This window comes from Ciconia boyciana, chromosome 10, assembly GCF_034638445.1.
Source record: "Ciconia boyciana chromosome 10, ASM3463844v1, whole genome shotgun sequence".
In the NCBI taxonomy this organism is placed as follows: domain Eukaryota; kingdom Metazoa; phylum Chordata; class Aves; order Ciconiiformes; family Ciconiidae; genus Ciconia; species Ciconia boyciana.
In genome coordinates, this window is record NC_132943.1 from 16,571,847 (window position 1) to 16,594,441 (window position 22,595).

Sequence of the window (22,595 nt, forward strand, 5' to 3'; positions counted from 1 at the left end):
TGATTCATACCCCATTTGTCACTCCTTTAATGAAGCAATACCAGGTCAATTTATCTTCCCCAGCAAGTTGTTGTACATTTGGAGCATGAGCTGATTTTGATGGTTGTGGAGGAAAAATGTAAATGATGGCCTGGTTACATTAACATATTTCCATGGAAAAGTAAGGAACTTTTTTCACTCATATCAAGCAGCTTTCCCATAGGAGCACAGCAAAAACTGGCCACTATAAAGGACCAGCAAGACCGCCACTGTGTGGACTTTGGTGGCTTCCCGTATCCCATCTCTAAAGACAAGATTTCTAAAGCATCCTTTTGTGAACTTCATTGCCCGCTTGCTAAGGAGCTCCAGTGCTAGTGGAGGCAGCTTCTTTCTCTAACCTCTCCTCTGCTCTGGGTTTCGTCTGCTGACCCTGAAACCTTCTCGTTCTTCCTGATGCTATAAGCAGCAGACGGATCCATCTGAATTTCTCTGTCAGTTTTTTACTATATATATATGTCAGTGTGAATACGCGGGACACATTAAATATCTGTTACCAGAGGGGACATGGGCCTACAATAAGCTCTCTCTCAAGTACTGTGCTGTATGAGAGCTTTAAGGTTGTACTTATACATTTAAGAAGTACTTATGGGGGGGTTGGCCATTTTAATTCTGTTACTGGATGCACTTTGCTTAATTGCCATCAGAATTGGTGGTTGGTATTCAGCTACCCTGAGCTAAGGAGCTAAAGTACTTTAACATATGTCTCTAGTAAGTGCAAATAAAAAAAAGAGTATGTCGTTCAAACTGAAAGGGGAATTTGGGGGGGTGTCAGTTCTTTTGGGGCATAAACAGAAAAGTTTGATTTAACTAAAAAAAATTGTGTTTTTTTTACATTATGTAACCCTTTAAAACACAATTTCCTTATCTTTTTTTTAATTTGCTATTTAAATTTTTTATTTTAAGATATAGAATATCTGTTCAGTTTTAAAAGATCGTTACTATTTTTCACCTAAAATAATTTCCCAGATTTCATGAACATTTTATTCTTGTCCCTCTTATCGTTAAGGGATATCATAGGATTATTTTTCAGCAAGCTGACTTTTAGTGTATCTCTCCATCTCAGATTTTCCCCAAGACCCAAGTGCAATTCAGCTTCACAAAAGAAGGAGAAACTATGTGAGTGAAGCCATTACTTCCTCAAACATTGGAAAACATATTTTCTCTTATTTACTTTATAACATTCTAGAATGGTACAAAAATATTTTGCCGACACTGTATACGAGAATCAAATGTGAACTGCCAAAATTATGTGGCAATCCTAATCTAATTAAAATAATTTGATAATGCCCTTTTATCCTTACTGTATTACAAAGTGTGAAAAGTCTTGAACAAACCTTTATTTTAATTGAATGAGACTGGATTTTGTCTTCTCAGAATTAATGACACAGTACTTGCTAGCTAGGATAGCAAGAGGATTGGGCCTAGCGCATTTAAATTTTGTAGATATTTTTAATCTGCATGATTTACCTTACATTTGGAGCACAGTTCATTTACTTACCCAAAAGATCATGTGGTTGTTGTTGTATGTCACCATTATTGTCCTTATAACAATTTAATATATAAATGGAAGCCAAATTATTCTGTCTCTTGTCCAGATTGACAGATGAGAAACTGTTCCTTAATTTTGGAAGAACAGCCTTGATGTGTTTCATTATCTAATGGGAGCTGGTGATGGCTTTTTCAGCAGAATGTGTCAAATTGATGGGTTCAAGCTGATGACCCTTCGGGATAAGAGATGCCAGCTCTGGCAGGGCACTGCACACTTACTGGCAAATATTAAAATAGGTAATGACTTTTTTTTAATCCAGAAAGGCCTCAGTGCGATGCATCTGATATCATAACAAAGGCCAGAAAGCAGCTTGAGTAATTAACATATTTTTAACATGAAGTTTTCAGAAGTTGGTTCAACTCATTTTTACACATGCAGCTGCAGTGAACCAGTTCTAACTATAGCTTGTAAATTAAATTGGCATGCTAAGATTAATAGATTAATGATTTTCTCATGAATGCAATGTTTCGGCAAGACACAAACATAAACCAAAGGGCGAGGAGGACGTACCACAGTTGCATAAACAATGGAGATGTTAAGACTTCAGTAGTTCTTCCATACTAAATGTGTGGTAAGAAAAGTCTTGTATCAGTGATGACAATAGGGACACATTAAGACCTGCTTTTACAGTTGAGAGGAATGATGACTGCAGAAGAGCATACAAAGAACAAAAAGAGCCCCAGTAAAGGAAGAGTTATAATAAATATATTTTTAGATACATAATATTAAAAAATAAAAATTTGCAAAAATTATAATAAAGGTTTTTAACATTTGCAAAAGCTTCCTGGTGGACTCTGTATATTCCTCAATACTTTCAGAAGTTTTTAATATTTTACTAAACCCAGTCAAATACCATACTATCATCTTCAGTGGAAGCAATTAGATCAGTGATGAGTGTGTTTGAAACCCCACCTAAAATCTTTACATAAAAAAGCAGTCTTCCTTTAAAATTACAACTTTTTAAAAATAAGGTAAAATTTGTACAGTACGTTGTGTTAGGTCAATTGATACAACCCAAAAAATAGACAATAATTTACTAGAGTTGGTATTACTGAGTAAGCTGTATTTCATTAGTCTCCAGTTATACTTAAAGCTCTCTTTCAAATGTATGGATGTATGAAAGAACAATCAATAAAGAGGCAATATCCTTCTCTGAATTACATTTATATCTGGCCTGAATCATGAACTGGATGTTATTCACTTTGAACATCTCTCTTGTTTACTGGAAGTCCAAAGATAGAAAGTACTAATATTTAAGACAAAACCATTAAACATTTAATAGTTGAATTCTAAAGACACATTTCAGACTACAGACTGCCTACACACCGCTTGCTGCAACAACTTGGTCAACATTTGGGGTCATTCTGCAAAGCATGTCCATGGATATACCGAGATAAGGTTGGGTTGTATCTCACCTGGAAAAGGCCCACTAGCAGCAGTGGTTTTCATAAGGTGGTTAGGTGAGCTGATTAAAGAGGAAATCTTACAGTGCATTTCCTAGTCTGCACACCTAGGAAAGCCCTAAGAAGGAAATGACTGCCCTAAAGATCTCAGCTCATCATTCACAGCAATTGAATGAATTTCAAGCACTTCTTATGCAACGAACAGGCACATCAAGAGGGAAAATGGGTTGCCCAAGAAAGCACTTAGAGACCTACTTGAGTGTAATTTAGCAGCCAAGGCTTCATCTGAGATTGTAAGCACAAGCAGGCAGCAATGGAGCATCATGGTAAGGGATGGCTTAGGTTGCTAAGAATCGAAAGCACAAACTTGTGGGTAGGAAAGTCCTGAAAGGCAGGAGCAGGAGCAGTGCTGCCTGACTGGTGCTGAGTGGGTTTGAAAACAGTGCTGTAAAAGCTGCTTGTCACACATAGATATCTCTACACTCAGCTTGACTTACTCACTCCAAAACAGCAGTATCACCCACAGCTGCAAGGAAATCATGACATGAGCTGTAATCTCGGGCTTTTCTTTCTATATTCAACACTACTTAGCAGTAAACATTTGTCAAGCTTTAGTTTGAAGCTTTATCTTAGGAAATGAGAGAGACACTGAGAAGTCTGGGGTAAGGTCTATGTTATCCCATCAAATTGCCCTTGTGGATTACACAGCAGAGGTTTGGTAGTTCGCATGAGTAGATTAGATCTATCCTGTAGGATGATTCCCATGCATTCATATCAAATGTGCCAAATGGGGATCCCCTTGCAGGTACAGTTTTCCTTTCATGCCTTTTCCATGCGTAAATCCATAACAAGCAAACATGTAGGTACTAAATTGCTAACTACAGTGCTGACTGCAAAACCACTAAGGGTGCAAGTACCCGATTTTTTTCTGGAAACTCCTTTAGCAGGTGAAAATGATGCCTGAAAAATTAAAAAGTTTGAACTTCTCCGCAAGTTTATCCCATGTGTCACTGACAGTAGCCACAGAAGCACATCAAAGTATTGTTTTCTGCAAGTAGCAGGATCTAAAATCTATGCTTTGTATGCTGGACGGGAGAAAGTATTTTGGGAATGAATATGCCCCTTCCCATCACCATGTGAGCTGAATGGCTTGTCAGTTTGGATGTCTTAACATGGTTACGCTTTGAAAGTAGCTCACTGATAAGTCTTGCATCTTTGTCAGGATTCTCATAATACTTTGTGTTTTCCTTAAAGACCTGTTCCTTGGTGTCACAAAATCATGCCAAAACCTCAGTTTTCATCTATGAAGCGCATTTTGTCTTTGGTATTGTAGAGAAGGGCTGGAATGTAAGATTTGAATGAAGCTCAGGTATGAAAGAAAGGGCAAATAAAAAAGTTTTAAATTATTTTAAAGCCAGTGTCATAATTTTTGAGCAGGAAGTGACTTATGGTTTTTTGTGGTTCAGGTTTATAATTTAAAGAACAAAAGAAACCGTTACAACTGCCAGGAGAAGTGCATAGGAAAACAAGGAGAGTGCTGAACCTCAAACATTTTCACTGCTGGACCTGCCTCCTTCAAACAAGTGCTCCTCAGAGAAAATGGAATGGGATCAGTTTAAACTAGAAAAAAACTGTCAAAATTAATAAAAGACAAGTTTTATTGGAAAATCACACCTGGAGGAGATGGTTTAACAAATTTACCAACAAATTTGGAAGGAAAAGCTCACCACTGGCGACATTAACATAAAAGCTAATTGTATTGGCTTTTTACCTTTGAAGCACAAAGCCAGAGATCTGCTTGCAGTATTTAAGTCAGGAATATTCCTGGGGCTTTCAGAGGCTGCTGCCTTCTCAGAATGATTTGATTGATGAGAATGAGACAGGTAGCAATTGTTCTATTGCAAAATTCCTTATCTGTAAGTTTATGTGCATGTCATGGTTTAACCCCAGCCAGCAACTAATCCCCACACAGCCACTCGCTCACTCCCCACCAGTGGGATGGGGAAGAGAATCAGAGGAGTAAAAGTGAGAACACTCATGGGTTGAGATAAAAACACTTTCATAGGGAAAGCAAAAGCCATGTATGCAAGCAAAGCAAAGCAAGGAATTCATTCACTACTTCCCATGGGCAGGCAGGTGTTCAGCCATCTCCAGGAAAGCAGGGCTCTATCACCCGTAATGGTTACTTGGGAAGACAAATGCCATCACTCCAAACGTCCCCCCCTTCCTTCTTCTTCCCCACCTTTATATACTGAGCATGACGCCATATGGTATGGAATAGCCCTTTGGTCAGTTTGGATCAACTCTCCTGGCTGTGTCCCCTCCCAGCTTCTTCTGCACCTGGCAGAGCACGGGAAGCTGAAAAGTCCTTGACTAGTGCAGCAACAACTAAAACATCAGTGTGTTACCAACACTGTTTACAGTACAAATCCAAAACATAGCCTCATACTAGCTACTATAAAGAAAATTAACTATCCCAGCCAAAACCAGCACAGGGCAGAACTGGAATTTGATTAATTTCAGGTCATGGCACAAAGGCATTTCTTTCCCTTCATTCTGGCTTTTAGAAACATACTTTCCAACAAGAGGCAATTTCGTTTGTATGTTCTATTCTTGGTTTAGCCAAGTCATTCTGATGGCCAGAGATTTTATGAAAAACAAGTTTTCCCACAGTCTTTTGATTTCTGCGTGTCATGGTAACCAATGGCACTAAACAACACTGTCTAAACACTCTCAGGATCAGATCGTATCTATGGATAAGGGCCAGTATAACAGTGAGAGGAAGTTTTGCAAGGACAATTTAGCAGCAGATAACACAAAAGATGTCCCTGAAAAAAAGGAACATAACCAAAACAGGTGCAACAGCAGTTACTGAAACACAGATTTCCGAGTGCTCTGCACATGAAGAAGAGCAGAATAAAGAAGGTACAAGAAGGCCAAAGCCTACAGCCATTGCTCAGCTAAAAATTTCTCCAGTATGATGGATATCTTTTCTGCCTCAGACAGTGAAGATTCGATCCTACAGTAATGCAGTGTATTTCTCACCTAGACTGAGCTGAAGTTAAAGAGAACATGCTGAGGTTCCTGGCCAAGCATGGATTCCTGTCTGGAGAGTGGCTGTTGTCTCACCCTTACTCTGGGAAGATGGCCTCATTTCATGAGCACGTGCCTTGAATTTTCCTCAGTCATGTTTCATGAAGGGTGATACTGCTTGAATCTTGAATGACACTGATACCACCCCCCCCGCCTAGCAATATTGTGATATTGCCATGAGTCACATCATGGCTTTTTTTGGACAAAGTGAAATTTCAGGTACTGTGAGGCAGGCGTTGAGAGTCCCTCTCACCCCTCCATCATCCTTGCTCTGAAAGTGACTGGAGAGCAGACCCTGGAAACTTTTGGTCATTGGTGGTAGCTGCAGTGTCCTGGCACTCCAGATGATGCAGCAAAAGGCCAGCTGAGAGGACAGCAAGCACTTTCTGTGGTAAAAAGTTGACACACAAAGGAGAAGTCAGACTCATGTGCTTGCAGTAAAATGGCAACTGTGGTGAGTGAAGCCATATCATGGTGTTAGCAGGTTGCTGAATGGCACAGCGTCATCAGCTTAAGAGATCTGTGCCGACTACATGGTAGCTCAAGGTGGGTCCAACATTCTTCTGAAAACTTAGAAAGTACAGTATAGAAATGAAAACTTTTCTGCAAAGTGATGATACTGTAATCCATTATCAAAAAGCACTTTGGTGGCAAGTACTAGAGATAAGGCACCTGCTTGTTATCTGAATCTGAGAGGCACCTGGGAACGACAGGAAAGAGCAGATAGTTACTCACATACCTTTTTATAATTAAAGAGATAAAGATTTTATCTGGAATTAATGTTTGGAAGCAAGCTGTGTGGCTAGGAAAGCACTTTAGAATTCACACCTTCAAGTATTTGATTGCTGTAGAGGAGCCTGCTTTTTTGGCATGCTGCATATATTTGGTGTATAAAGAGATACAGAACAGTTTGACCTTGAAGCAATTAATCTCTTCTGAGGCACATGGGTTTTGAATGGACGTAGACATAATTAGAGTTTTTAAATTGCACAAGGCGTGCTCAGTCTTTCCATCAGTGTATAGCTGGAAGAAAATGTGGGAAGGATCTCTGGGTGAGAGGAGAGGACTCCGACTTTCCAGAAAAAGCATCTCCCATGTTTGGGAAGAGAGGGATCCTTTAAATCTCAGCTCTCCTCTGTTTATTGCAATTTGATATAAGAGACCGGACATGAGTAAGGACAAAGCTCCTGATAGTGTCTTATCCTCGCATCAACTATCATAGATTTAGCAAAAGGAGAGCCAATGTTGAATTTATAGAAGGATTTGTAATTAGCATATTTACCTTTTCCAGAGAATTTTTCTATCCACTGTATTTACCAAAGGGAAATTAAAAAATACTTCACATAGAGCTATTTGGCTTATTCGGAAACCAGTATCGCTTAAAATTGCATAAATAGTACAATAATAAAAAAAGAAAGGGGTGTCAAGTCATAAACCTAGCATGGAAAAATTCCAGGAGTTTATCGCCTTCTCAGACATCCACATAATTCAGGACTAAGTGAGCTGATACCAATGGCATGAAATAAGGAGCAGAAAACGAGATCAAAATTGTACCCTGATCAACTACAAAGAAGCTAGTGAAGAACTGATTGTCTATATGAATTTACTTTCACTTAAGGTCTATGTCAGATAATAAAGAGAGAAAAATCCTCACTGATTTTTAGGATTTTTTTTTTCCTCTCCCCTTTAAAACACTTTGGCTATTCATTAGTTGTTTTGGATATTTTTAGTAATAGTTGTTTTAGTAAACCACAACAGTGGTATAATTAAGATAAAAATGTAATTCAAATTCTAACTGCTCTTTCAGCAGCTTACAACTTTTCAGACCAATTTCTTACTTCCTAAAAGGACATGGTCAGGTACTTCTCTTTTGCATTTAAATTGCAAAGTTATCTTTTTTTATAAATTATAATCCAGTAAAGAACGTAATTTGATTTATCAGCATCAAATTCAGACTTACTCTAAGTGACAACTGTGTTCTATACTACACACATAACAGGCTTGCTTTGATTCCAAATGCAGGTTTAAAAGAAAACAAATGCGAAGATTAAAAACAGGATATTGCAGATAAATATATACTAATTGAAATCAATAGAGCCAGATTAATTTGCATCAAATCAAGATCCAGACCGTACTCTGAAGAGCCATAAATGGGAAAATAAATAGGCACCAACATTTTTTCCCTAAAACTACCTTTCTAATAGTAATCACGGTACCTGAATACTCTTAATTTAATCATTCACTGGAGGATGTTACAGGTAAGTGCTCATAGTAAACAGTAGGTGTTTCCCTGAGGGCCATGATAGTTTACATAATGTGCTAGCTATTTATTTTCCAGTGTTATGGTGACAGAAAACTGTTACAGTACACCTAATTCTAATGAGATGTTTCATAAATGTCTTTTGCTAATGCAAGATCTTGTTTAAGTAAGTTCTGAGTTTCAGAGGTTAAAATAATACAGCACCACCAGTACAGTCACTGCTGTTACATATGATCCAATTCCTTTTTCTTTAATTAAGTTTTGTATGTCCATATCTATTTATAGATGAAGACATTGAGAGACCCACAGCTGGAGCAGATGTGGCTGTTATTGGAGGTAAGTAGCAGACCATACTAAGCAGCACCATTAGAATTAAAATTGCGGGTTGGTTGATGCCTTGCATTTTGCAAAACCCCTACTTTGCTGACAAAACAGGAGTGGCGCAATTAGAGTTAATTAGGCCAGTGGGAAATCTGCTCCCAGAGGGGCTATTGGCAAGATAACAAGATGAGATAATGAGCATAAACCATATAGCGAGCAGTACAACCCCCATCCATTTCCTAATTTTAAGACAAAATACCTAACAGTCCAGCAGCAAAGTCAACCTCTGATATTCTTTATTATTCACTGGACCAAGATTGTAATTTAATACAAAACTGGTGCAACACCCTTGATTTGAGCCATGCTAACTCATACCAGCTGACCCTTTATTTTTACAGAATATACCACGGTGCATTTCCTGGTGTTCCATTAAAGCTCCCTCATGCATTTAAACTAAATACAGTTGTCAGAATAAATGAGCAAAGCTATGTTCACGGAGAGAACCTGTCTTTTTATTTTTATTGTGTTTGTTCATTTCCATGCTAACGCACTAATTTCAGTCATTCACAAGGGGGTATACCAATCATTAGTGCAAATTGGTGAGGTTCTGCTATATTTCCCTCAGGTCCCATCTCCCGTAACTTTAATTTCAGCTTTCTATGAACAAGTAGCAGGTAAATTGATTTGTACTTAGTCCCTTAGGCTTATTAATATTGTGCTACATCCAGAGCCTATTAAAGTCTCTTGTGTCAAGGGATACTAGTGAGGTCCTAAAAATTGATGAAGCCCCCACTGCAACTATGATATTATTGTAAACCTAAAGTTCTTTGTATAAGCAATTTCATTTCTGCCAGCAGTAACTTCACTTTCCAGAACCAGGCACCATAAAATCAGCAGGATGACATTGCAGGCATATTTTTAAAGACAGAGTCATCATTTTTATTTACCCTGCTAATGTTCTGTCCATTCCCCTGTTTTATGCCAATAGGGTATCCTCACTCAGTTTACTGATGCCGATAAAGCTAAAGCTTTGGAGATACCCACTCCTGCCACATATCTTGAACACAGGGGACAGAAAAGAGACACTGTCTATATACCCCGCATTGTCTCTGCAGAATAGTAGGCATTTCCAGGAGCGATTCATCTGACCAAATGTAGGAATTAAGTTCTAGAAGAGGAATCACCCACACATACACCATCCACTGATGGTAGAGGAATCATAGAATACCAGCTTGGAAGAGACCTCAAGGATCATTTGGTCCAACCTTTCTTGGCGAAAGCATGGTCTAGACAAGATGGCCCAGCACCCTGTTCAGCTGAATCTTAAAAGTATCCAGTGTTGGGGAAAGCCCAAGGGGAGTAACTCAGATGGAGCCTCCTGAACTGTAGATCCCTACAATGAGTCAGATTAACTTCTACCTATTGCATTCTCACAGAAGCTTCACACTCCACATACGGAATTTTCCTAGGAATGTCCTGTTCTGGTGCTTTTTATTGTGTATTTCTTTAATGTTTGGTTTACTACTGGAGTCATGTGACTATAGAATCGGCTCAGTATCATGTACTTGTGCAGAATCACAGCTAAAGAGTTTATAAGCACACCTCAGTTGTATCCAAAAAGTGTTAAGAAAATAAAAATCACACAAGTTGAATAAACTTCAAAATAATTCATTTATTTTCAGGATTCTTAAGTGAACAATTTCATCTGGAGGGAAGGGGATACAGCTTGTAATTTTTTAACAATGACTTATCGGGGTGCCTCTCTTTTATGGACTTCTACCTTTCACGGTAGAAAAGGAAAAAAAGGAAAGGGCTGTGGGAAGCAAAGACACACAGTGTTCTCTGCACAACCAGCCCTGGAACTTGGATTTACTTTCCTTCACTAGGAGTGCTTCCATTCACCATTTAGTCCTATGCACATTTGGGTTACCTATGGAAATTTTTGTCCAGCCAACACGTTGCTAGTAATTAGCCTTAGTCCAGGAGACAGGAAAGATCTACCCACAATCCCTTCCTCCTCCCAGGGGTCACTTCCACATTCATTACAATCAGACTTTCTTAATTAGAACACAGCATGAAGTGGCAGCTTGCAAATACAGAGCAGTACTGCAGTCACACGGCTCCTGCTATTTGTTGAATGTCTCCTAAGAAATATTCAGTGCCCTGTACTCCTGAAATAGAGTACACTCATGAAGGCAGGGTCAGGTTGCCTGCAAACTCCCCTGGGTATATGTTACCAGAAGGATGAAAGAAACCTATTGGTTTTCCTTTATGTTCTCTTATTTCTCCTCATTTTGTTAAGAACTTTTAGCTCCAATGAGTTCAACAAAATCAAGCCATTGATTTAAAAGAAAACTAGTGAGATTTTCACCTGCATTCCTGCAGTATCTATATCCCATCTTGTTTTTTGCAGTGTCAGACTTTGTTCTGACCCTGGCCGCTGCAACATGCAAACATCTTATGATACATGGACTTTTCCCTATCAAGTAATTCAAGTTGCAATGCCTGGCTATAAGATACTGCTTGTATTTTATCACTGACAATACATTTAACTGGTATCTTTCCTCTAGGTGTGATTGCTGCAGTGGTATTTGTCCTCATTTGCCTGCTGGTGGTGATGGTCCGGTACATGTACAGGCATAAGGGCACCTACCACACCAATGAGGCGAAAGGAACTGAGTTCGCCGAAAGCGCAGATGCCGCTTTGAAAAATGACCCCACTCTCCAGGAAGCGGTGGATGAGAGCAAAAAGGAATATTTCATCTGAGAGGCAAGGATTTCCATGGAGACTCCCCCAAAGGAATCAATCAGAAATGCTACATCAACAGAAGTGCTAAGAGATGGATAATATGAGGATACAGGCAAGCATCCTAGTCAAAAAGTATCTCTTTACTTTTTTTTGTCACTGGGTTGTTTCTTTTCCTCTACCGGTGAAGAACTAAATGCCAGATACTTGCCAGTTGATTTTATTAGCAACACAGCTGGTCACAGTTGAAATCAATATCAGATGAGAAGAAACAAAATCTCAGTATGAGTGATACACCAAAATCAGATAAAGATAGCAAATGTCAAGCCTTGACATTTGGTGAAAACAGCAGATGCCAATGGAAAACATCCTCTTAGAGTTAATGATGCATCCTATGCTGATATGATACAGAGCTACCTGGAATTGAATTTCAAATGGTCACAGAACAAACATTAGACTAGATAAAACTGATGTAGCTGGAAAAAAAATAGCTTTGTAGCCCAGATATCTCCCCCCTCCCCTTAAATGTGCAATTTTGCTGGCACAGGGGAGTTTGTTTTGTTTGTTTGGGGATTTAGATTGGGAAATTTTTTTATTTTTCTTTTGAATTTTATATATATAAAAAGTCAAAGACACTTTGAAGAAATAAAACTGTTGGAAAACATGGAAAATGTAAGAATGAAGGATTTATTTCTAACTTGTTCTGCATGGCAGCTTGAGAACTGCAAAATGTTGGCATTTACAATGCAGTATACAATAGTCAGTAGACTTACAAGTATGATTCCAATTAGTTGGTAGGTTCCCTGCATGCATGCATAAATAGATAGATATTAAAAGGTAAAGCATCTTGGTTTGAGCAGGCCTTTTGAAACAATGGAGCTCAGATAGATTTTTTCATGTAAGATATTTTTGCCTGAATATTTATTTATTTATTTTGCATTGGAAAATTCTCTTGAACATCCGCCAGCAGGATTTTGGATTTTTGCAGGGAGAGGAATTCAGTTCTGGTGCAGATACTGATAAATATTTTATAAATGCAACGATAAGACTGCCACTATAAAGAAGCTTGCTCATCTGCATCCCACTGGCTTGTATTGATGTCTCCCTCTGTATGGCCTCCGTATAGCCTTTGCATTGTGCTAGGTAAGAGAATTACACTGACCATCGATGCTTTATTATAAATAAATAAATAGTTTAGTCATGGTGGGTCACATGAAAAGATCTTATTCCTTGCCTAAGAATCGACAGTGATGAGTTTCTTTACCCCAGTAAGTTGGCTTCCTAATTGAAGCCCACAATTAGCTCTGGAAATAGGATAATTGTTCTCTGCACCTGCTCATCCGCATCTGCGATGGTGCCCTGGACTACTGAAAACAGAGGGGGAGAAATAAATGATCACAAATAAGACACTGATGAGCTCTGCTCAACTTGGTATGTTTTTTCCTGTGTTTTGATCTATATATGTGTGTACATATATATAAAGTCATCTACAACTGTGCTTTCAAGACATTGTTGCTGATCACTTGTGCTCACTTCTTGGCACCAAAGCCTGGAAAGCTCCTGGACTCCAGTATTCATTATTGACGTTGGCCACAAAAATGCTGTAAAAGAAGACAGATCTGAACAAAAAAAGACTCCGAGGATCCAAGTGAAGAAATGGGATATTTTTGTCTTTTCAACCACAATCTCAGTCTTTTCTCAGTACCTGAAGGAGATGGACTCTGAATTACTCTTTGAATCCCAATAGCTTTGATTTTGAATCTTAAATCCCTGCATGGTTGCATTTTAACCAAAGAATATCAAAATCGTGCCAAATTTACTAAATGCTTAAGATATTTTTTATAACATACCATTGCACAACCACATTGTATTCTATGGCTAGTGCAGTATAAAATGCACAAAACCCAGCACTAGCAGAGCTCAAATATTTTGATATTATGCACCTGACTCTTTCCTTCTAAGTTATTGTTTTAATATTTGTACTACTTCCGAAAAAGGAATCTGGTTTTATTTTTCTAGGACAAGTGTTGGAGAAATTTACTAATCTTAGCTGTAAGACTGAGCTTGTAAAACTGAAGACCCCTGACTCTCCAGTTCAATAAAAAGGTAAATATTTCCTCTGAGGAGAGGGTAAACAGCGTGACTTGAGCTCTGCTGCGTCTCCCACACAAGGCGTGGAAATACCAAAACACTTTCCTCCAGTGCTAGCAGGACCTATAGAGGACTACCAGCCTTTTGTTGCCTTTCATATACTCAGAACCATACAATGTAAGTTTGGCTGTTAAAGAAAATTAACTTGAGAGGAAGGTGTGAGGGACATGGGGAATAAATTCCTGCCTCCCTCCCCATTCATGAAATTCTGTTCTTTGCAACTTGAGCCTGCTTATTATGATTAGACAACTGTGTCATACCTGATACACAGGAGAACCTGAATTAGTCTCTCTTTTGGGGTGTGTGTGAGTTTTTTAATTATGGGGTGGACTGAGACAGACTAACTGTCCACATTTGAACTATAGAGGCCAGATTTTCTGGTGGTACAACATGAGTTCAGTGGAGCTCAGCCAATTCTTGCCAGTTCAGTCAACACCCGACTTTTTGTGTCATTGCTTCCCCTAAATCTAAACTGAATGCAACTACTGGTCTTTGACTATATCCCTTCTCAGGAGCTTAATTAAATCTATTTATCCCATTTCCCTATTCATCTAGGCTGACAGTCCAAGCATACAGCAACAGCTTCCCTATTGGTAATGAGCCACTTTGAATATTTGCAGAGCAGTGACTCTGGCAACAGCTACAGTTTCAATTAGTTTATTTTTTTTACAGCATCCTTTTGGGTTCCAGGGCTTTGTGTATTTAGAAATGACTCAAGCACGCTGAACAGAGAGAAGAGATGGTTTGTGGAGATTTTCTGTTTATTTGTTTTCTTCAGGACAAATTTTGCTTTGCAATGAAGAAAGCTCAAGACATCTGATGACTGGCAGACTCTAATGGCCTGATCCTGCTATTTTTTACTTATACAATAACTCTACTGTCTTGAGTCATTTAATTTAGTTGTAAAAAGAATGCATTACAAACTTCCTATAACTTTTAGGACTAATTAGCAAAACATCCTTCTGCAAGCAACATACTGTGCTAAAACAAACATTATGTACAACACTGAGACGTCTCGGTTGGCAGCCATAGCTTTTCATCACTGATGATTAAATGATTTTTATAATTTGCTTCCTGAATAGGATAATTAAGGAAACAGTTTCTTTTCCCCTCACATACTTTTATCCCAGGTCCCTCCACTGCTGTGGCCTGTTGTCCTGCAGCTCTCTGGTGCCCCATTTCCCCAACCATGACTGCCATTCTTGCTTGCAGTCCTGCAGGCTCCCATCTGGATCCCTACTGCCTTCCCTATGGCAGAGGAGTGGCGATTTACTTATGTATTTATTTATTTATTTTTATCAGTGAAGATACTCTGTCCCTCTCTGCCAGCCAAGAACCAATTTTCACAAAGGTTTTAGCTTTGGACTTCCAATCCTGTGTCAAATTTGATCAAACCTGACCAACCTGACATAAGACTGATTTACAGTGATCACATATGCCACATTTTCACAGAAAAAAAGTCTAAAAATAGTACTGCAAGCTCTCTAGTTAGTTAAATTTAGTGCTATAAACCTCTAGTATTCACTAAACAAGGAAACAGAATGATAGTCCCTCAAGCAACTCAGTTTTGTTCTGATGACTTAATGCCCCATGAAAGCTTGTTGAATCCCACTTTGCACAGAAAGCCACTGGCCCATGTTTACAAGCATAAGTCATTTTCAATGATGTACAGGAAAGCTGTGCATCAAAATGACCAATATTTCCTGGAGTTGGAAGAGAGAGGATAAATATGATCTTGTAGGAACAGAAGACATTTTTAAGGATATATGGAAATTACAAGAGTTAAACATAATATTTCTGATTACATTGGTGAGCTTTAAGAGTGAGCTTTTCAAATTCTCTCCCTGAAAAAAAATCATTGTTTGCAAAAGGAAATGAATCTCCTTTTAAACCATCTCTTCTTGTTAAGCTTTGAAAACAGGCTTCACAGATTCAATATTCTACCATTCTGCCTTAATATCTGGAATTCAATTTCTTCTAATTTTTGTCCTCCCCTGCACAAAAATGACTTTTTGCCAGTGTCAGACCCTGTAGCAGCATTACAGCTCAGCAGAGTAATTCTGTCCAAAAGCAGTCAGTCCCAAATGTGTATCTGGCCACCCATTACTGGACCTGATACGCATTTTTTTCTGGGGCTTGGCTTCTATCATTCCAGGTTTTCCTGAGGTCCAATGTGCCATTGCACATTAATGCAGTCCTGAGGAGTATTTAATCAGCCACTAGTCAAGATAACTATATATATTTTTATTTCTTTTTAGAACAACAGGACCAAATCATTTTGGGGGGCTATTAAAAATAGTACCATAGGATCCCTCAGAACATTGACGTCGATTTTTCTCTTAAATGAAATCTGGGGATCATAGGGGGAACACCAGGACGGGGAAATAAAAGACTGTTCCCTTTCAGCAAGGAATGCAGACAAGGTGCTGAAACATTTATATCTGCAGGATAAGTAGGATGGCACCACTAGCTACAGCCTGCGATGATTCCTCACAGAATACAGGCAATGCTGAGACAAGATGTAAATCAGTAAAAAGATACAGAGAGGGAGAAGGTAATTAGATGCCAATAGAGATGGAGAGCAGTTTTTTATCAAACAAAATAGATATTGCCATTTGAAGAAATCAAAGTGTATTTGCTGAAGGTAACTGCTGACACCAAATTTCTTTGAATTATATGAGGTGTTTGAATTCCTTGCATGTGTCGGTCCAATCAAAAAATGCTGGTAAATACACACCAAAAGAGTACTCACGATAAATGTATTAAGAGCTGTTTATTGCATTTTCTAAAATCTCTCAGTTCTTCACATAAGAAAGCTTTGTGTGTTTAGAAAATGCAGAAGCTTCACAGCAGCAGTTCATATAAGACAGAAAACCAAAGAACCCCTGAACAAGCAATGAACACACATCTGATGTCTGGAAATTCAGGTAGTTAATAAAGGAAGTTAACGCTATCAAAGAAAAACAAATATGGTGAGTAAAAATTTCAACCATATTACGAAGAAATGAAACATTTGTAGTAGTAGAGGTCCTCCTCTAGTTTAAGAAGGTAATATTGTCAGTGACTGGAAATAAGGAATCCTTATTCTACATGACTGTTCCCTGTGTGGTGGGACAAAATCCCACTGAATTCAGCAGGGCAATGATTTCACTGACTATATTTATCCTTTCTGCAAAAAATTGTATTCCCACCCATGTCAGAAAGGAACACACTAAAGTAAAGTAGAAATCTTTATAAGGGCTGATCTTTCAGCATAACCTCATGTCTTCACACCATTTTTCTGTTGTTTCAAACTGTATGTATGACGGAAAGTATCTGATACGTTGTATTAAAGTCTATTTGAATTGCAGCATTGCTATGACAAGAATAGAGAACACAGAGAATTCAAAGCTTACTGCTGATTGTATGTTAAAGCTGACTATAATGTTTGTATTTACAAAGCTATTAATACACTGCTGGTGTAAATCTACTATATTTTTAATTGGAAAAAAGAGCTAAGATATGAAGAAACAAATAACTTCATAATTAAAGTTGTCACTTTCAGCATTTAAAAGACTGTTCTCATATTTTTGTTCTCTTTTAAAATACCATGAACTTTGAGAATTGCCAATTATGTTGTTTTCATAAGAACATAGATCAAAAAGGAATAGTAGGCTAGAATTTTTCTTAATAGAGCATGCAAACCCTAAAAGATATACTGCTGGTGTTTGCATTAAAAAAGCAAGAGAAGCTTTTGATAGATCTAAGAAGGAGTCAAACTTCAAATAAGAAATCAAACAATAATTCTCTCTGAAGGAACATTACCCTGTGGATGCCAGTGTGGACCTGTACACTGGTCTATTATCTAATGCACAATATCCTTAAAAATTCTAGGCAGGCTTATAAACATCTAATGGGTATTTACTGATGGATGGCCTGCCTTCCACCCAACTGCTACCAAATGTGAATACTTCTGCTTTGTTCTTCATGCTTTCCAGACAATTTTTCTTTTATCTTAATATATCCCTAGTTAAAGAATAATCAGAGGTTATGCCTAGTATAATATGTATTGTAGTCTTGCCTCTGCCATGTCTTTTTTCAAAGATCATTGTTGTCAGTGGAAAAAAAAAAGTAGGTCTTTAAGTGATATATTATTGGGTCAAAATGATGCCTCAAAATGGTGAAAACCTGGAGGGTAACAGAAGGACAGTGGATCATCTAAGTTTTAATATCCATAAGTGGAGAAGTTGTGGTAAGAACAGCTCTTTCAATGGGCCTTTCATGTGCCATAGAACTTTGATGCGTAAGACTGTTAGGAGGCCAGCAATAGCCAAAAGGTTCATTAGCAATGTTCTTGCTGGGATGACAAGCAAAGAGGTAAGACTACTGAAGACTAGGCACTGGATCTTCCATTATTAGCCAACACATTATGAAATTTGACCTTGACTTCATACCATATCTGACAATGGGATTCAGTGTTATTGGAGGTGCTTCAGCAGCCCAAATCTGTGATGGTTTGTACTGTTACCAGTAGCACTGCATGGCATGTAATTGCATGGAGATTGGCTGTAGGCTGTTTGCCAAGAAATAATGAAAGTCTGTTGGGACCAACTTCATCCTTTATGGATGACCAGTAAACAAGCTTACAGCAGAAACAAAGAGGAAAAAAGGGAAAAAATAATCAAAAAAACCCCCGAAGTACATGAAAATAAGAGTTTTCAGCAATATATGCCATCACATAGCAATATCTTACACATACATATGATTTGCTTCACACCTTGTATCATTGGTGCTGAACCTAAAGCCTCAGTACAGGATATTTTGACTACAATGAGAACAAAAAGGGTGCAGACCTTGCAGTAAGGAACGTGCTTCCCAGCAAAGATTTTTACTAACATTTCTATTTCAGCTTAAAAAAAAAAGGTGTAACACCTAAACCTTTTGCAGCTAGCCTTGCTAGGGCTGCACATAGAGAGGTTTCTTAATTTCTGATGTTTGGCTAATGACCAGGAAGACCCAAGCGGTCACTCAGTTTCCAGTATCTTGGAAAGAAAGTATTTAATCTCCCAGAGAGGTTACTAGCAGATTCACTTGAAAGCCCTTCTCAATGTGACATATGGATATGCTGATAAAATGCAACTCAACACCACATTCTTGGTTATTGGGAACAATCATCTTTATTCATTCTAACACCTAATGGAGTGATCAATAGCATTTTAATAAAGCTCACTGTAAATCATATTTAACTCAAATAAGATTTTATATTATATTTCGATTAAATTACACTTTCTGCCATTCTTTACTGTCAATTTCTGCTTTCCTCTCCATTCATAAATTTTTGTTTCATGAATGCATGTGTGACCCTCAGGGCTCTCCATACCTTTTCTAATATTCCTGTAATGCTATGCATAAATACAGCCTTGTGCTCAGAAATTCTTCTATAGAGCTGAAATATCTCCATTCCCTTCTGTTCAGCAGCAGCACAACTTACCTACCAGAACAGAAGTGGAAGAATCAGAGAGATTATTACATCTCTCAGTTTTCTGGTAAAGGGATAAAGACGGTTGTTCCATGAAGGGAGCTCAGGACTCGCTCAGTCTTTCTTCTTGCATGACATGAGTGATGCTTCTGACACCAGGACGTAAGAAAGCAGAATGAAAAATGAAAGGCATGGTGCAGAATCAGGAACAAGCTGATTCCCCTGAACAGCAAGGTGCTGAACACTTGCCAAAAGTTAAACCACAAGAATTAGTCATAGAGATTTCTGCCCAGCCCCCAAAGAATTATTTTTCTTAGTCTTCACATTCAATACCTCTCTCCCCTTCTTCCCCCCAAAAAACATCTGGCAGCTGCATTTAAGTTTAACCAGATCTCTCATCTCTGCAGCTTCACTGACTGCAATGAAAAATGAATTAGAGGCCCAAGGAGAAGAGCAAATAGTTCAGGATCAAATTACTTTAAACCTTATCTGACCTACCAAGTCAGCTGACTCACTGTCCCACTTGGAGGTATAAGTTACATGGATTTTGAAAGCCTGTCCCAATTTTTTCATTTTGCCCCAGCCCTCCAGTCCAGTTTTTGTCCTCTCCTGCTGCAGGATCAGGAATTTTCTTACTAAATTCTGGCTTACCATTTCATAGATCCAGTCTTCAGGGGAGGGTGGGTATTGTTGTTGGTTTGGTTGGGGTGGGGGGGTTGGCATACAAAAAAACTTATAACTTGACAAAACAGTTTTGTCAAACACAAAAAAACAGTAGCATTTCAGTAACGAAGCTAATGGCATAGGCGTGAATGAAGGTCACATTCACAAAGAAGGTCAGCCTCCCCACATGAAGCAGGGAGACATTGAAGATTTGAAAGAAAGCATTACCAGAATATTGTTCTGACATGGACCAAACAATACCTTTTCTATAAACCACTTCCTTGGCCAAAGTTGAATTGTTTTTGAAAAGAAGTCACCTCTTAACTCCTCATAAATGTCTCCTTTCTGCAATAAAGAGTAAATAAATAATCAGTATGATGAAAAAGCATTTTTAATCAAACAGATTAATAAGAGATCATTATTCACTGAAACTATTTATTTTCCAACAGTTCTGTGCTGCATAGTAAAATTTGTTAACATTGCACAAAAGCAAAGTAATATTTTTGTTTCATCTTCCCTCTGCAGTAACATTCGTGGAATGTGTTTGTGTCATTTTATCTAATAATCATTTTTCTTGTGCAGTGTCTTCCCAGGTCTTGCCCTCTCTCTCTCTATGTGCATCGGGTTAAGGCAGAGCTGGGAAAATATATATAATCATTCATTGCCTAGCTTTGAGTCCAGGCAGGAATTCACACCTTTCAAGGGCTCTGTTTTGTTTTATTGGTATTATTATGGAAAATTAAGTCCCAGAGAAAATGCTATGCAGTTTCTTAAAATTGTATATTTAACATATGTATCTCTGTAGTCGCTATCCAGGGTATCTGCAAGAACATATCCTTGTTTTTTATTTGGTAACAATCTTTCAACATTTTCCAACATTGTCTTCTCCATCTTGTTGCTGTGAGTGCAAGTTTAACACTGTATTTCTTCAGTCTTAACTCTCAGCCAATATTCTTCCAGAAAGACTGAGAAAATTACAGTATCATCTATCAGTGCACGGCTGCATAAGGATGCAGTTGGGTCACAGTACATTCTGTTGTAGTAGTAGGTTTGTGGGATGTTCATTTCATTTTAGTTGGCATCGTCAGAGCTGACTTTGGTTTTCTAACTAAAGTTGGTTCTGAAGAAAACCAGAAAACCCTTTGGATTCTGCAAGTAAACCAAAAATCTCCTGTTTGTCAGGTAAAGTTCAATGATTCCTAACAATAACCATTTGCTGCCTACTGTCTTCCACAAAGGTGAAGACTTCTGCAGCTATACATGCTGGTACCTTAAAAGCCATTGATCATAAAGAGAACTGAAACTGTGACTGTTATAACTAAAAGCAGAAGCTTCTCCAGATTTAGCTAAGCAACTGAAAGCTTCCAGCAGAGACTGGTTCCCCTCTCACATCCTTAGTTGGTCAGGAACACTTAATACACAAGAGGTGTATTGGTATAAGCATGCAGTGGGATAGCTTAGAAAAAATACAAGTGACTTCCCGCACATCTTGGTCCACTAGATCACGATATATACTCAGAGAGTATGCCTTTTCAATAAAACACAAATTTTAGTTCTCTCTGCCCCACCAACAAATTGGCATGAATATTTTGTCCCATTGCAGCTAGAAAATATTTTTTTAGGAGGCTCCCTTCAGCTGTACAATATCTTACAGTCAATATAGGGGCACCACAAGCCTTCTATGAGTTAAAGAACAGACAAATGGCTTCCCCAAAAGAGCAGTAACATTTGCCCATTATAGTTTATTTGCTTAGGAAAGACCATCAGAAAAATGATGCATTTCCTGAGAATTATAAAGAAAAGAACGAGTATTTGAAATATCCATTTGCAGCAAATTAACGATGAAATAGTTAAGTGTTGGCTTATTTTTCTAGTGGTTTCTGGAGTAAAAAGGAGCCAGCACTCCTATTAAAAGTATTTCCCATATGAAAAAAACACTATTGGTTAAAAGCAGTTGACATGCATTGTAAGTACTGCAGAGCTCAGGAGATAAGGCCCTTTGCTAAGGTGAACAACTTTCTAAAGGTAAACTGGTAGACACTTGGGGCCATAAAATCTATTGACTTTCAAGCAAATTGGGATTGGTTTGATTTCCCATGTCCTTCTAGTTAAGGACACTGGAATGGGGAAAGTCTGTAAAGAAATCAAAGACAAAAACAATCAGCCAGCCCAAGAAGTCTATGAGGTGAGATATCCAGGGTGACTTGGCCAAGTTGGTACTCCCAGTCAAAAAGGCAACTAAGTCTAAAACAAACTGGGAAAGTAGGAATGAGGGACTCCATTGGTTCTACGAGCAAGGCCTCTGAGTGTGCCCAGATTTGCACTGGGACTTTATTAAAGTGCGAGGTTTTGTTGTTTTGGGGTTTTTTTTAACAGCAGTATAGCTTAGCTGGTGAAATTCCTGATAGGAGTAAAATAAAATAATCCCTCCAAACTTACATAGCCTTCTGCTCCAGAAGGGTATACACAGCCACTGGGATGCAGAACATTTACATGCCCATTCAGTTGTCATGTCAGTGGCTGCTGTGGTTGCTAAACTAGTCTAATCCAAATAGTATTTCTACCTACAGGCAACACCTGAATGTAAAAAAGCAGAAATAAAAAGATCTCCATACCTTGGGAGATGTTCAGTCTCTGCCTGTATGTTTCTGCCTGTGTTTTCTAGGTTCTTGCGGCTGGTGAGTGAAACAGCAATACATCTCACATGTTTACTCTGAACAACATACCCTGGCTGCACAGCACCTCACTGAAACAAACTTGCAAACTACAGAATTTCATATTCCAGCCAACGAGACAAGATAGCAATACAAATTGTGCTTCTTAAGGTCTTTTGCTAAGCCCACATAGAGAATGTTAAGCTTTGCACCACTGTACCCATTAACACCAGTAGGAACAAAATCAACAAATGATTT

The 22,595-nt window shown here is 38.4% G+C and overlaps 1 protein-coding gene across 4 annotated transcripts in view; it reads left to right on the forward strand.

Annotated features, from left to right (window-relative positions):
• Window positions 1-22,392, forward strand: part of GYPC (glycophorin C (Gerbich blood group)) — a 42,015-nt gene extending 19,623 nt beyond the window's left edge. The window contains exons 3-5 of one of the 4 annotated variants that reach the window (XR_012044329.1): window positions 8,630-8,680; window positions 11,236-13,517; window positions 22,349-22,392. Coding sequence is in view for 2 of the 4 variants with exons in the window: in XM_072874458.1 (XP_072730559.1) it covers window positions 6,618-6,630; window positions 8,630-8,680; window positions 11,236-11,432 (261 nt within the window). In the remaining 2 variants the exon portion in view is untranslated. Of the gene's footprint in view, window positions 1-6,214; window positions 6,631-8,629; window positions 8,681-11,235; window positions 17,101-22,348 lie in introns of those variants that run through there. The other 3 variants (XR_012044328.1, XM_072874458.1, XM_072874457.1) reach the window with 3 other exon arrangements.
• The last annotated feature ends 203 nt before the right edge of the window (window positions 22,393-22,595 follow it).